Source organism: Cygnus atratus, chromosome 5, assembly GCF_013377495.2.
Source record: "Cygnus atratus isolate AKBS03 ecotype Queensland, Australia chromosome 5, CAtr_DNAZoo_HiC_assembly, whole genome shotgun sequence".
Taxonomy (NCBI): domain Eukaryota; kingdom Metazoa; phylum Chordata; class Aves; order Anseriformes; family Anatidae; genus Cygnus; species Cygnus atratus.
Genome location: NC_066366.1, coordinates 52,980,128 through 52,996,634, shown reverse-complemented (window position 1 = coordinate 52,996,634; position 16,507 = coordinate 52,980,128). Strand labels below are relative to the sequence as shown.

Genomic DNA, 16,507 nt, shown 5'->3' with positions numbered 1-16,507 from the left:
ATCAAAATCACTTCAGTTGGATACCACACATTACTAACCTAATTTTTTAAATCAGAGAAAGGAAGAATCAGAAGTTACTTATTTGTAAATCCCCTTTTCATAACAGTGTTCAGATAAACATTTGGCAGGGATTCCGCTAACCTAGATGTATGTCTCTTTTGAAAATATGCTCACAGTAGAAGATGAAATTTTCTATTATATTAACCCTAGCATATATTTGTAGTTCACAACAGCGGACTGAAGGTTTAAAATAAGATTCATAATAGAAGTTTCTTCTTTAAAAAAAAAAAAAAAACCTTTTCTTTCACTTTACCTCTCAAATTTTACTTTTTTTTTTTTTTTTTTTTTTAAAGTTCTGAAAAACTCTGAATTTTTCCATTCTGTACCTGTATTGTATAGGAAGAGCATTAAAGTATCCAAGCTGAAATTAAGTTTTAAAGCATCTATAAGCACTTAATACTATTTGGAGCTGCTATTCCACAACATCATATTTTGGACTAATAGAATACCTACACTATGAAGTAGTGGCAGTTTTAGAATCACTTTATATGAAAAGAGCACTATAAAACCATGACAGTGGGTGACACTGGTAGTAGGTGATGGCTGGACCAGATGATCTTGGAGGTCTTTTCCAACCGTAATGATTCTATGACGTTAGCAGAAATGATAATTTACAAAGTTATTAAAAACTACACACTATTTATAAACTGTTCAGCATTAAGTGAAGCTTCTTAACAAGTTCTACCCACCTGAAAAAAGGAAACTATTTGACCTTGCTGCTATATTCATATAACCTTTATGCATACCCACATACAGCTCGTGAATGCAGACCAGCCCGTTATAAATACAGAGTACGAATTAATTTATATTAATGAACTCATCTACTTGGCTATTCGCAAGTAAGCTACTTGGAACAGTTAAGACATTATCTTTGAATACTGAATACTTGGAGCATGCTATAGTACAAAAACACAAAATCCCCTAAGTTATTTTAAGGGTTGTTATCAAAAGCTAATGATTGTAGAGAATAATTTACTAAAAGTTTTCACAGTAATTCATTGGTAAGGTCTTTTAACACTCCCCTTCAACACTTCCTCTCAAACTGTATTTATAGCTAAAGCAGAGAAATATACTTTAATACAGTTTAATTTAAAATAAACTAAGAAATACATTTGCATATTAAATTAAATCAATACAGCATTTTAGTGTTTGAAGGGAATAGGAATTCCACAGCACCTGGACTTTTAACTAATTTTTTCAGGACATTCCTAGATTTAAGCACTGTAATAAGCTTCTGTCTATAACAGACAAACTACTCATATGTATTTTTTCTTTCCTAAAATGGAATATACATTTTAGTATTGCATATTTAAAGCACCTTCAGTTCAGTCCCTCTAGCAAAGAGGAAACATAATAAAAGGACATTAAAATCCTTATGCTTTGGAAGATTTCACTCACAGACAAACCAAGAGAGTCATTAAATGCTCCCTAAGGAATCTCCCTCAGGATTTTCCCACTAGCACAGAGGGTATCCAGACTGCAGGATGTATTTATCTACAGGGACTGGGAGCTCTGCAGGCACTGTCCGATGGACCGCTTGAGTTATGCAAAGGCTTCTCAGCACAGAGAAAGGGCAAGTGTGATTTTCACCTCCATTTGACCCACCCTGCTCTGGAGCAGAAAGTCCTCTGTTGAACCTTGGATAGCGAGTGTAGAGACTCGCAAGTCACGCCCTCTGTACACAAGTGAGGCAGGCCAATACTTGTGATCTCATTTTTGTTTCATAATTGCCACTTAAAGCTACATGTTTAATTAACAAGAATAAAATTAGAATTATTGAGAAAAAATGCTTGTAAAGAACAAGTTTACTTAAAAATTCACCACAATCAAAATAATGCTTTTTTTTTTTTTTTTACTAGTCATTTTTCTCTTTAAAAGGCAGGTTCTTCCACCCACTTGCCGAATTCTGATAACATAATTCTGATAACAGAAACGTTTATACTGTATTTACCTTCCTTCTCTTATCTTAAGGGCTGATTCAGGCAAACCTGCCAAAACCTGCAGCTGCTGTGAGCCCTGCTTCATAGGAGCCCAATTCTATTTGGGTGACACTGAAACTACAGTGCTTTCCACTTTTAATTCTGCATGGCACAGCCTCTCTATAACAACAAAACCTGGAGCTTCTGGAAAACCAGTTGCCTTCAAATCAGTAACAAAAAGTAGCATATACTTAGTCACCATCTCCCCTTTAAAGAAGGAGATTTTAAGGAAAGAGGCTTCCTCTTTACAAAGGAAGCCTCAGACCTTAGCATGTTAATACTCTCATCTCCACAACTTGCCCTCCTCAGAGTTGAGAGCATCATCTCTACAAAATGCTGAGGATGACACACAACAGAAGTAGTGTTAAAAAAAGGCAAAAAAAATCCCCACATAATATTATCTTTTACATGCAAACAGTGCAACAAACACCATAACTGTCACACGCAACTTGAACTTGCTCCACCCAATCCGTTGCATTTCTTAGAACCTACGTGTACAAAACAAGCATACGTGTAGCCCACAAACACACACACACACAAAGCAAATAGAGTAATTATTAAAGGGCCTAAATACATGCTAACGGTAAGATATATAAAACTTGATATTCTCATTTGCATGACCGTGCTAGGCACAGAATTGTCTTCCCTGAGATGCTTATAGCATTGTGCAGGCAGTTTCAAGATAATCTTTACTAAGAGAAAACCACCAAAGGTGACATGCTGATCTGTAATGATAGCACAGTTACTCTCCAGACTGTTTTCTAACACCTATTAAAAGAATCGCTGCAATACTTCTCAAGTCATGTTACACAACAGTAGAAATGCGTTATTCTGTTAGACTGCAGCAGCAAGAAAATAATACAAACTAGTAAATTAAGCATTGTGTGTTCTTTCAATATTCACAGCAATAACCTCAATTCTAATTAATTAGACCAAATAAATTTAAAATTTATTAGAATGAACTCCATCTCTCCTTTTCTTTCTGAACTAAATACGTATAGACCATTGCTTTGAAATAAGAAAAAAAACACGTATTTGGAAGCTCAAAGGAGGAGATTCATTATTTTCTCAATTTAACAATTATAGTGTTACATTATGTACCTTTTTGCTGCTGGTGATACAGTTTCCTTTCTGGTTCCTGATGGGGAAGGTAAAGAGCCACTTGGTTTCTTTGGTAACACAGTTCCATTATTAACAGTAGTCCTTAAAGGCAGTGTTTGTACCAGAGGTCTTGCTGTAAAAAAAGCAGAGGATGAAAATCATTGGTTTTACTTTCTTTTTTTCCTCCAGAAAACAACATTAGAATATTTAAAAATATCTGTGTTGTGTGCCATTTTTGTTTCATTATTGCCAAACTTACTATGGATGTGGGCTTTAAAAAAATAAAAATTTCCTCCTTGTTATTTATAATGACATGAAATCATCTGCATATGGATTAAATACACAATTCCATGGCCTGTCACATCTGTAAAACCCTATTCTAGCTCCGTGACTTACTGGTAAGTGCAAAGGCTGCTGTTGCCAGCCAAACCAATCCTGCTCTCCTAAAAGGACATCTGTCTGTTGCCCGCCTGGATGATGCTCAGAAGTGTGCTATAAATGCAGGCAGGTCACCACCCCAGGAACTCCTGCCCTTTATCCCTCAACATTCATACAGGTTTTCCACAAGCAAATAATCTGTTAATAAATCCTTATTCTCCATCTACACACACACACACCTCTTCTTTGAAAGAATGTGGGCTTCTGTTTGAAAAACAGGAATTTTATCCCTCAGTCAGAAAAAGCTATCGAAATCACCAAAACAGTGGACTTAATAATCAGTTGACATTATCTACCTATGTTCTGATCAAATGTTGGCTCAAAAAAAAAAAATGTTATACACATCTAACCTGTAACTACTATTAGAATGACTGAGAAGTTCCATTCAAGTACGTTAGAAGTTAGTTACAAAAACAAACAGTGGTTAAAACTGCAAGCAACGAGTACTTACATGAAAACTATAGCAGAACATACCCTGGAAACACAGACACAAGCATGACTAGTGCTCTCTGCACAGCAAGGATGAAGACCAAATCTTTGTATAACACTTGAAACTTGACAGCACACTGTATTACAAGCTATCTTTGTAAAGATGCCAAAAGTCTCTGGGGTCAGAGAAAGAATACCCAAGAGAAAGTAAGCAGCCATAAGTCACTTAAGAAACACAGGAGAAAATATCTGACAACCTTGTGAAGTTCAGTGAAAATACCTACGGAATACTCTGGAAAAGAAAAACAAAAAGATTGCTGAGGATAATCTAAAAAGCCAAACCAACAAAAAAAACCCTAACAATTACATACAGTCCTAGATTATGTTATGATAGCTTCTTATTGCAGCAGACTGCAAGCATGTATTGACTTGTTCACCTGAAGTCATATGTACTGAACAAAAAAAAGTGAAAGCCTGTGCATCGAAAAGATTGCATCAGTAAATATTATCTATTTGTGAACGCAAGTTTCAAGACAAACTATATTTGCCTGACACGTGTACCAAAGCAGTTAATTTGATTAAAATACATACTTGCTTGTTACGTATTCATCATATAGTTATTTCCCATCAGTAAATATTGAAGGGATAAGGCTTGTTTGGCTTAAAGGAGCGAAGGATGACATGAAACCAGGTCAACAAAGGAAAAAGGAACAGCTCCATGCCCATTGAGACAGCCTGTAACTGCAGAAGACTGAATGGGTTGAACAGTACCATTCTTACCAAGGGTATGTAGAGCAAGAGCTCTCTGAGTTTACAGGCAGCTTTAAGGAAAGACTAAACAAGACAAACATAGGGTACCTTCCAGCCCTGTTTCCATGATCTATTTTAACAGACTATTGCTGCCTTTAGAGGTGTACTGATTTTTCACAGGGACAGAGTTAATTTTCTTCACAGTAGCTTCTATGGTGCTATATACTGGATTTGTGACCAAAATAGTGTTGCTAGTAGTAGTTATAGCAGTGCACCGATGCTTGAGTCGTTGCAGAGCAGTGCCTACAGAGTCAAGGTCCTTCCTGTTTCTCACATCACCCTGCCAGCAAGAGAAGGCTGGGGGTGCACCAGAAGCTGAGAGGGGACACAGGGCAGCTGACCAAACTGCCCAAAGGGATGTCCCATACCTTATGGGGTCGTGCTCAGTAATAAAGGCTGGGGTGAAGAGGGAGGAGGGGGCACATTCAGAGTTACGGCATTTGTCTTCCCAAGTAACCATTACAGATGATAGAGCCCTGCTTTCCAAACGGCTGAACATCTGCCTGCCGCTGGCATGTAGTGAATGAATTCTGGATTTTGCTTTGCTTGCACGCACAGCTTTGCTTTAGCTAGTAAAGTGTCTTTATCTCAGCCCAGGAGCTCTCCCTTTCACCTTTCCAATTCTCTCCCCTGTCACGCCGAGGAGGAGTGAGTGGCTGTGTGGGGCTCAGCTGCCTACCACAGTTAATCCACAGCAAGAAGCAATACAAAACAGCTAAAACCTACCGTGCTTTTGCTTCTCACACTTAAAATATATAAATCAATTAAAAAAAAAAAATCAGACATCATGATCCTATTTACTTCTATGCTATTCATTCCACAGTTTCACGCTGAATGCCCTACTACGTTTCCTGACTAATTACTGTAATGCCATAATTACTTTATGTATTACTGTGTATTTAATGTATAATTAACATATAAAACAGATTCTGTTGTATGTTAGAGAATCAGATGGCTACAGTTAAGCAGTTGTATTCTTGTTTCCTGTCACGATTTCTGTAGCTCACAAAACTTTCACGAGGCTTTGAGATCATAAGTTAGAATAATAAAGTTAAATAAACAAATGATTAAAACATTTTTCCTTCTTTATTGTTATATAAAAAATGCCTATTAAAAGGTAGCTGAAGTGAACTCCAGCTGGAGGTTATTCTCTTAACCTTATGAAATGGAAACTAGCAACAGCCAGTAATAAACCCTGCAACTTTTAACAGTCAGAGGTTTTTGCTTCAAATCCAACCCCAACCCAGAATCCACTCTTGCTGGAGATTTAAAGATTTAGTCCCATGAGCAGATACTGTAGAAAGCAACAACACAAAACTCTTTCATGGCACACAGAAAAAAATACAAATTATTCAATTAATCTGCTATTTACTCTGGCGCTATTTAGTTTTTTTACAAAGCTATTTCATACCAGTGGTAATTGATGTAACAGTCAAACAACTCCAAGCGTGTCATTACTGTTAGAAGCAGTGGATGTCAGTAACTCAAACACACTCGTATTATTGCTTTGTCAGTAACATTTATTTTGGAAGTTCTGTTGCTTCAAGGTCTTACCTGTGGTAGCAGTACTGACATGTTTACCAGCCTCAGCAGCAGCTTTTTTAATCATACTCTGATCTATGGATTAATAGGGCCATTAAGTTTACAAACAAACCAATAATTGCAAAAGGAAAGAACAACAAACAAGAGTAAAACAAAGGCAGGAAGCCATACTGAACTCCACGAAGTAGCTGAATTAAATAAGGAAAGGGAAAAAAAAAAAAAAAGCCACCATTAGTGAAGGAGCTCCACAAACAGAAGATAAGCAGCTCGGCGCCCGTGACTTACACCGCTTTTAAGATGCCTAGCTCAAGTCTAGAACAAGAACGCACACAGACTGAAAACAAGCTCAAGCTTTTTTCCACCGTAGGTTAGAAAGCCTTAAGCTTGAAATCTTTAAACCAATTTTAATTATGAAGTACTGAGAATATGTTGTCTTCTGTCCCATGAAGCCTCTTGTTCCAGACTTTAAACAGTACATTGGGGATCCAAAAACTGTTTCAAAGGGCAGAAGCTCCCTACGACACACAAACACTTAATTCTGGACTGAACAAAAGAAACAGCATATACTGTGCTTCAAATACCAATTGTGTGGATGAGATTTCGATGACACTTTGAGAGACCAAATTCCACTTTTTAAAATTATGTGTAGAATTACTCATTAAATGACCACTGGAAAGAAAACAGATGGGAGTCCCACTCAGCCCAGGTGACAAAACATGAGAAGCCACAGTTCCAGTTTCACCCATGCCCAAGCAAGCCTCTCCCCTAACACTCACTGTTAGGAGCCACTGAAATGCTAGTCCAAGTTACCAAAATGAACTGAAATGGAACTCGGTCTTCTGGGCTAAGTGATTGTATGTGGTCTCTTATAAAGCAGCTGAGCCTACCATAGGGAAAACGGGCCATCATGGGAAACATACGTGACAAAACAGCTGGAAGAAACAAACCATCAGGATACTTCAAATTCTCTTTCGTGTTTTAGAATATGTTTAATAAGGCTGACCATACACTAATGGTACAAGTGATCTATAATAGGTAATGGATGAGCAGTTAGCCTTTACAGTCCCCAGTTTGTATTGTCGCATGTAAAGCTTCTTACACTGTAATTTCACACATACAATCAGAAGTACTTATGCTACATACACATTTTAAAAAACAGCCATAGAAGGCAGAAATATAGGCTTACAGAAGTTTTTTATGAACGTACTTTGAACTATGGCTTTAACTACCTGCCATAACCATGAAAGTATCTCCCGATTTACAGTTCTGTTCACAGAACCCATGAAAGCTTGGCTCTGTATTTTGTTAAGTATAGCCAGCAGGCAAGAAGAACTGATCTGGTTACAATTCAGCAATAATAACTAGACTTTATTTCCTCCACACATCAGATAACAACTATTTTACAGGCAACATAAAGCCTCTTTATCCCTTGTACAACCACATTTGGTGGAACATTTTATAGTGGAGGCTATCTTCAGTAACACTCAACTTATCAGATATTTTAAATATTTTTTGCAATCAAACAAGGACAAAATGAGGAGAATACAACACAAAGGGAACAGAATGGGAGAACAACATCACGGACATTTAATACATATTCTATCCAACAAATAGCATCATATACAATTAACTAATCTGGCTCTGGAATTCTGTTCCTTTCTCCGTTCCCCATTTCCAGATCCAAAATATTAAAACAAACTTAAGATCTCAGTTCAGCAAATTAAGTAGTTCCTTATGTATTCTGTTAAATATATGCCTAAAAGTAAATATCTTGCACAGTCACAAAGTAAAACAATTTCCAGCTCTGAGAAAGTTATGAATCCATAATTACATGACACTTCCAACATGAATTAAAAATGTAATTTGTATTAATAAAAGATGTCATGATTTAGACAACAGAAAGACTACAAAGTCAGCCATACTTTTTTTTTCGTATCTAGGTTGCCATCACTCTTACTCCCAAGACTACCCAAAAATAGCTCACATGCTTCCACTACACTCCAAACAGGCAGTTTCCCACGCCTTTACAGACACACCGATGACAGTATATCGCATCAGTAGGGTTCTAATAAGCCCTTGCCTCAGTGAAGTGCTGGACGTTTAACTCAAGCTTTTCTGATTGCCTACAAGCCAACGTCTTCGTGTAGGAAATGGACCAGGCAAGAGCACTCTGCAGCGCACGCGCACAACACAGGACGTTGCAGAGTGGCAACGTCTGTTATAGCTTTAATCCAGCTGGCTCCGGATCTGCTGTGCTGTAGCTGATTCAGGCACCAACCACAGCTGTACTTTTCCTTTTTAATCAAGCAGCTGGTGTTGCACCCTCTCGTTGGTCAGATCACCATGCCTCCAGCATCCAGAAACGCTTAAGTTATTTTTAACTGAAGTTTCATTTTGCTTGAATTTACAATTATTTTTTCCCTCCATCAGAAAAATTCTTGGGAGTTTCATCCACAGAAGATGAAACATTCCCCGAAGAGTTTATAAACTAATTTTGATAAAAAGTCAGGAACTGGTAGCAAAGGTTAAAGTAGGCTGTGGAATAAGCAGTAATAATATGGAAATGCTTCAGTGACTCATAGGAACTTTAGAAGGCTTGCAGATTTAACCATTGAGATTTGCATGTGTTCTCTTTAACGGGTTAAATTTCAAACTTTTTTGATTTGCTGATTCTGAGCATTTCAAATATCTAAAGAATAACCTAGTTTAATACACACAGAACATTTTTATTGACTTGCCTACCTATTTTACATATAACTGAAATGCAAACCTTTGGTAGGTCCTTTCTTGTTCTGCATGGCCTGTTGTTCCTCTGTAATATTCAAGCGTCGAACCACATCAGCAAGGGCAGATTTAAGCAGCTGGATGTCATCTTCTTGCATCTGGACACGTTGCTCCAGAGAGGCAATGCGATCCGTTACCTCCATACTGCTTGCAGCAGAGGCACTGTCATCTAAATTAAACAACAGAAAGAGATGTATTACCAACAATGTATAATAACCATAACGGAATATCTTTGATAAGCAGCTGCTGGTAAAAGCAAGGGGTTTTTTTTCTTCAAATCTGATGACCTCTTGAGGAAGAAAGTTTTTAAGCAACCAAAAGGAAGAGATGGAAATTCAACAATCGAATGGAAAAGAAAGAAAAAAAAAGAGTATCTAAGTAAGATGAGATAATGAAGTTAGCCTTCAGGGCTACTTATTGTGAATCAGACGCTATCCATGTGCTCTGGAGTTCTGAACAATCACCATTCAATATTCTACCTAACGCAACTTTCAGGTATTGGCAGTCATTTAGATAAAGACCCACACTTTCTGATATTTTGCATACACTTCTAGATTTTTCTCTCTCATATATGTGATAGAACACATACATCAGACAAATATAAGCAATGGACAAGCTTACATTTTTTCAAGTATCATCCACAGACTGGAGAAAATATGTTAACCCATCATAACTAGTATATACTCGCTTGATATTTAAACTAGTAATTAAACATAATTCACTTCTCCCTAACTCCTCATTAGAGTCCATTGCATACATCTCTTCTGCCTGTTAGCCAACCTCTTTATGAAGAAGCTAGTATTTGCTTTCATTTCTCATGTACTTCATTTCCTTCCATCCCAAACCAGATTTTTCCACTTCACATGTACAAAGGCATAAAACGAAAGTTAAATGGCTTGTGCATAACAGCTAGTGCTGAACTTTAAAACAAAGTCCTTCAAACAGGAAAATAACAGTTTCAACTTCTGAATGCATTTAAAAGCATGTCCGAAAATGTTTATACATACAAACTTTTAATCAAAAAGGTCTGGGGAAAAATAGCATTTAAAGTTAAGAACTCTATTCATCTGCGATCCAATCAAATGCAAATTGTTTTCAAAATCTGTTCATAAGCTGCTCTTTGGCTCACTTACTCCTCACACCCCCAGCAGCTATCTGTGGTTACCAAAAACAGCCTTGGAAACAAATACTGTAACGATACTGACAGGCCATAAATAATTACAGACAAATATCGCTTAAGTTGCTTGTTAATTCTGCTATAGAATTTTCTGAGCGTATTTAAAAAAATACATTAGGATATTAAAGCTTTTATGCTGAACACAACAGTAACACAAGTGCTCTGTTCTGACAAACTAAAACAAAACTCGAGCTCCTGAAAAAGTTTCCCCGCGACACGACCAAAACGCTTTCCAAACTTTGGCACAGTCGTGGTTCTGCTCAGCACAGACTTCTGTAGGGCAGCTGGGACAGGTAATTAATCCCCCAAATCAGATGGGCAGACATGCTGGCAGCAGTATGAGCTGCCTGTAGAACTTAACCTTTCCTTGTACAAACAAAAGGCCCACGCTGCTCTAATGACTTTACACTTTAACTCAGCTGGAAATAACATGGATTAGCATACTGGACAATAGGCAACCAAATCAAAAGCTTGATTTAACCAATACGAGCCAAATTCAAACTTCAACCATTCTGCCAAATTCAATATGTTATGGCGTAGTTTTCTTCTGAACTCCGTAAACAGCCAGTTCCCAAGATGGGAGCGGAGAAGGAAACCCAAGAGGTATCTGTTGGTGATAAGATGATTTACCCCTGTTACGAAAGAAGACGTCCTCATTGAAGTATCAATTACTCTAAAATGTAAAGCAATAGCAATTTTGCTTAAACATAAATCTTCAAACAGTAAAGAAACTGCTGTATTCACAGTCCCTTACAGAATCACCACCACGACGTACACCTCCTCCTCCCTGCCCACCTCCAGCTGTCACTTCACATCTTCCCCTCGCATCCCTGAGGACCAGGCAAAGAGGAACAGACCCCTGTCCTGGGTACGGCCCAGACCCCCCTGCCCCAGGCATGGCTCACCCCAGCCTTCCACAGTTATTGCCGCTCCAGCTCCAGCTGCACCTAACTCGTGTTCTTGTTGCAGCCTACAGTTGCCCTCGCATGGAAGTTGCCACACTGGATCCAGTGCCCTTCAATGTATTTAGAAAAAAATTAATTTTCTAACAGCTTTCAGTAAGATTCTGACTGAATACAAGGTGTGTTAAGAGCCCAGCCACAGTTAACTTTTCCTTCTCTTTGCATGCATGTACAAGTAAGCTATGGAAGATGTATGGAATATAATAAAGAAAAGTTTTCTGAAGAATGTGATGTTCAATTCTAAAACAAGCAGGACCTGTGTATTATGCAAGGCGAGGATGGCATGTTCTTGCAGCTGGGATCACCAGATCAGAGTATGTTGAGCAATAAAGTTACAACTGAAACACAAGCAAATAAGCAAAGTGGCGTTGTACCAAAACAAGAGGAGACTAATTATACAAACTAACCAAACAACCACAAAAAAAGGTCACTACAGATGTTATCTCCTCTGCTCACAAAAGCAAGAGCTGTATTGTTGTCTTACTCAAGATTTGCCCCCGCAGCACACAGCTCTTCATCGCAGCAAAGAACGGTCATAGGGCAGTTCGTGACAAGTATTTGTAATGGGGTACAGACTGAGCAGAACCATCTTATTATTATTTGAAAGCCAATATTAAATGTAAAGCAACTACATGTTTCATTGTTAGAGAATGTCCAAAAGAGGACTACAGAGATGGTGAAGGGTCTGGAGTGGAGGATGTGTGAGGAGCAGCTGAGGTCCCTTGGTTGTTCAGCCCCGAGCAGAGCAGGCTGAGGGGAGGCCTCATGGCGGCCTGCAGCTCCCTCACGACGGGACCGGAGGGGCAGGCGCTGAGCTCTGCTCTCTGGGGACAGCGACAGGACCTGAGGGAACGGCATGGAGCTGGGACAGGGGTGGATCAGGTGGGATATTAGGAATTCCACGTTTTCTCCTACGTAAAACACTACGTAAGCATCCTGCCCAAAACAGGCCACACCAGGAGCATGAGGGGCATTGAGAACGCATGCAGGGCCAAGAGGCTACAAACTGCCTTGCCTTGGGACGGTTCAGTCGGAGGCTGCATCGTCGCTCGCACAGTCCCCATGCGCGCTGTCATAGCAGCTGGGTTACGTGGATTTTCATGGCACAGTTAGGTTAATGCAACTGAGGGACACTTTATCGTAACAATGCAAAGAGCCTCTTTTAACAACGCAAAGAACACTTCGTGGGGATCCCTAAGAAACACAAACCATGCTTTTAAAGAAAACCAAAAAGATAGACTTTTTGCAGTAGTAATACAAACTTTACTGCATAGTTTTACAATCTTACAAGAACACCATTATGTCAGTGTGCGTTGCTTTTTGTGACCGTAAATTCAGTAACTTTAGCAACTTCTCAACACTGTCCATATATTTAGATTTGGTGCCCTCTTTGCAATCCAGCTATCATAAAAACCACAGCTGCTCACAATCTTGAAAGGTAAATGAAGGAGACCGTAAATCCTAACAACTTACGCTGAAGCATTACGTACTGCATCACATCTACTCAGCAGTCACCACCACCATTTTTGCCCACGGACCAGTAGAACAGACATCCTATCGCCTACATCGGTAGCACCCATAGCACGTTGGAATTAATCACTGCCCCCCCTCCCCGTTTTTTGTTTTTTTTAAAGAAGAGGAAGATGGGAAGAAATGCAAAGGAAATAAGAATGGGAAAAAAAAAGAGTATTTTAAGTACTTTTATTTTTAAAGAGAAATTTATGCAATTTGTTTTTTTTAGAACTCTGAAGTGAATCATATTCTACACGTGCTCATTTCTTTTCACAGATTGTAATGCGAGTCTAGATCACTATCTCATGAGATTAACGCCACCTACAATGTCCAAAGTTACATAAAATGAGGAAGTATCAGTTCTGATGCCTGTTTTTTCATTATAATACACATTTGTATTAAAGCTTGGAAAGAACAGTCATTTGTCATTTATGCTTTGCTGAGATTCTGCAGGTTTTAGAGAATGCACCAAAAAAAAGGGAATGTTCTTCATGCACTCTTTAAATTTTCCAACCAGCTAATCCATGATCTCATAGATTGGAAAGATTTCTTGTGGCAAACTACAAGACAATACTGAGTCAGATGATTAATCTGCTTCCAGAGCGTCTTCCAGTTTTTCAGCAATTTATTACTTGAACTTAGCCAAATGTGAAGAAACATCTGAAGCACAGCCAACAAGAGGATGTGCACACTCTTTGCAAGTCAGAAGGATTGAAAGATTTTTTCTTTGTACGTAGGGTAAAGCAAAATGACATACTTCCACTACTAGTTAGAGGGAGGCATATTAAAATGAATGCTATTTTCTAGTTTTAGCCTGATGGAAAACCTAAATCTGAATTGTAAATTAACGATGTAGGAAATAAAAGAGCTCTCAGAGTTAAAAGCATTTCTTTTAGGAAAAAAGAACAACAACAACAGGAAACTATCTGCATTTATTTTTGCATTGTCAAGTGTCTGTAGATTTTCAAGATGAGTAAGCTGTACAAGTGTTCACTTATTTTCCGCACATTGTTAAATACAAATATAAAAACGCTAAAATTAAAACAGACTTGGCATTTTTTCCCCAAAGAACTACTTCATTAAACAAACATATTTCACCTTTGCCTTATGCAGACATTAATTTTGAGACCATGCTGTCCAGCTCAGACCATGACAGCTGATTAAGTAATGGAAACATTAGATACTGATTCCGACTGGTAAGCAAGTTTGAGTTTATTCAATCTACATTGTCTCCTTAGCGTACCAATTAACAGGATGAAATTGTAAATGAAGTACTTCCCAAACTTTTCAGGATACTTTCTGTGCATTATGCATTTGGAAAGAACCTAGCATGATGCAGGTGTGCTTGCCAGACACCATTACAGTCTTCACTAAAAGCAGCCTCTTACAGCCCTGGCCAGAGCTGTCCCTTAACTTAGACGCACTGCAGAATATTGGAAGAGAAAATCTAAGCCTTCTAGAGATGGCAAATTCCAGCAGTGGTCTTCTGCAGAAGTTAAATAACGCAAATGATGGAAACCATGGCAAAGAATGGCAGAGAAAAGTCAGCATCACCCACACACAGTGATGCCTTTCTTCTAGGGTAAAGACATAGATTGTGCCAACAAGCCTGAATTGAGCTCAACTGGTAGCAATACTTTCTGAGATATCAGCAAGTATGTCACTCTCCACACTTCTCCTGAAATTATTGGTACAAATATTTACATTCCTTGGAAATCACTAATAACCAGCACCACTAGAGCCTTATGAAACATGCACGTGGACAGAGTTCTCCTCTCTCAGCAGCCAAGTGTATGTCAGAGCACAAGAGCTGCTGAAAAGCCCATGACACTAAAGCACAGCCCTGCAGCTCAGATTAGACAGGGCCATGCATCAGTTTTGACCTAGTACGCTAGCAAAAGCAGGTAGGAATACTAAAGATGTTACACTTCCAGAACATTTTTTCTGTTTTCAGACTCCACTAACTTTGCAAAACTGTCAGAAGCTGCACATGTCACTTGGTACACATTTGGCAACCTCCCCTTCTCCTGCCCACATCATCGCTGAGATCTCATGCAACATATCAAGTTACTGGAACTATTTTCTCCTTGGGAGTCACACTAGCACTAACTTCCAAACGATCTCTCTGCCTCACCTCTCTCAATGCCATCTGTTTAGCCTGAAACTCTAACAGTGCAGAAAAAAAACCCTATATGGCAGGCATCTCCTACTTTAAAACCCTGTCCTCCCTTTTTGGTTCGTTTAATGCATCTTTCAGTCTGGGGCACGAAAGTCAGCCACACCATCTATTTGATTGATACAGTCTGTCTGAATTGTCAGCACCAGAGTGCTAAGAGGAGAATTAGAAAGAAAAACAACCATTAAAATCTAAGGTTTAAAACAAAAAGATCTTTCAAAATGAAAATGAGCAATTCGCTGTGGCACTTAAACAGTGGAATGCAGCCACGACACAGTTGCCAGGCTCAGACGCAAGATCTGGAACGTACCAAGTATTCTGGTGGCTCTTTCTGCGGCATAATGTCAGCAGTCTTTGGCAGACCAAAAGAATCTCTGTGCAGGAGAACAATGGGAAAATAAAACAGCAGTTTGGTTTCCTTTGACAACACAACACCAAGCCCCTTTGTTTAAAAGATTAGTGTCGACAGCATCACACAGGCTATCTTTCCTCCATCCACTTCCCTGATGCAAAGCATTATACCATACCTGAAACACAGCAGCAGCTTTCCAGGCTCGTCTCTGGGGGACAATGACAACACATATGTGCAACAGCTTATCCGAAAGTCTGGTACATACTGGACTGGTGTGCTAGACCCTGATTTGACCAGATTAGAGCTTTCCGCTGTGAGAAGCAAGTGGATTTAAAGCCCAAAATAATGTTATCCTATTTAAGCTTGTTATTTGGTGTGGTTAAGAGAAAAACCAGACAGAAATCTTTAACTACGGTTAAAGCTGTAAAACTGTCTTGCTTTACACGAAGTCCTGGAAAGCAAAACTGCTTGCTGGCTGAATGCTACAGGAATGAACTTTATTATGTCAAATCCTCGAATTGCATTTTATTATAAAAATGCATAATAGGATAAGAGAGCAAACACCACATATGCTTTTTTATCTGGAAAGCTTTGATTCTGGGGAACAAGAAGTCGAGACTAATCTTTAAACTTGATAGCTATGGACACACCATACCTGTCTCTAAACCTGTATAGGTACAGCTGCATGCAGTCTCTGAACGGGTGGGACAACTTTTCAGTTCAATCCCTATTCAAATCAATGTGCTTAAGAGCGATTAGCATCGCAAGGAGCTGCCCTGGTTGGATACAATCAGGTACATCGCACAGCAAAGTAATCTGAACAGACCAGATTAGTTTTTCCGTGTCCTCAGAAGGTATGTACGCGTAGGAGGAGGGAGGACAGCACTATCCCACATACCCACCTAACGCCGTACTCCGCATTGCACTGGGAACCCATGAGAAAGGTGACGTAAGAGGGACTATAGTAAAACTAACATAAATCATCATGTGAGAACAGACCACGCCTGAACTATTCTAGAAAAAATTGTAACCCAAATATTTGTATACTTTATATAGACTACAGACGGTTATTTTTGTGAGCAGTATTTTGTTCTCCAATATAGCTAGCTATTGTAGTCCAATACTGTAAAAGTCTATTACTGTATTTCCAAACATTCACTGACAAATAACTTGTCCTTTTACAGC

The 16,507-nt window shown here is 38.8% G+C and overlaps 1 protein-coding gene across 5 annotated transcripts in view; it reads right to left on the bottom strand.

Moving 5' to 3' along the window:
* The window catches only part of EML1 (EMAP like 1), a 122,375-nt gene that overhangs the window by 43,745 nt on the left and 62,123 nt on the right, over positions 1 to 16,507 (bottom strand). For 4 of the 5 annotated variants that reach the window (XM_035566831.1, XM_050711098.1, XM_035566830.2 and 1 more), the window contains 2 exons: positions 9,130 to 9,312; positions 3,141 to 3,273 (listed from right to left, as the gene is read on the bottom strand). In XM_035566831.1, the coding sequence (XP_035422724.1) occupies positions 3,141 to 3,273; positions 9,130 to 9,312 (316 nt within the window). Of the gene's footprint in view, positions 1 to 3,140; positions 3,274 to 9,129; positions 9,313 to 15,280; positions 15,337 to 16,507 lie in introns of those variants that run through there. The other variant, XM_035566834.2, reaches the window with a different exon arrangement.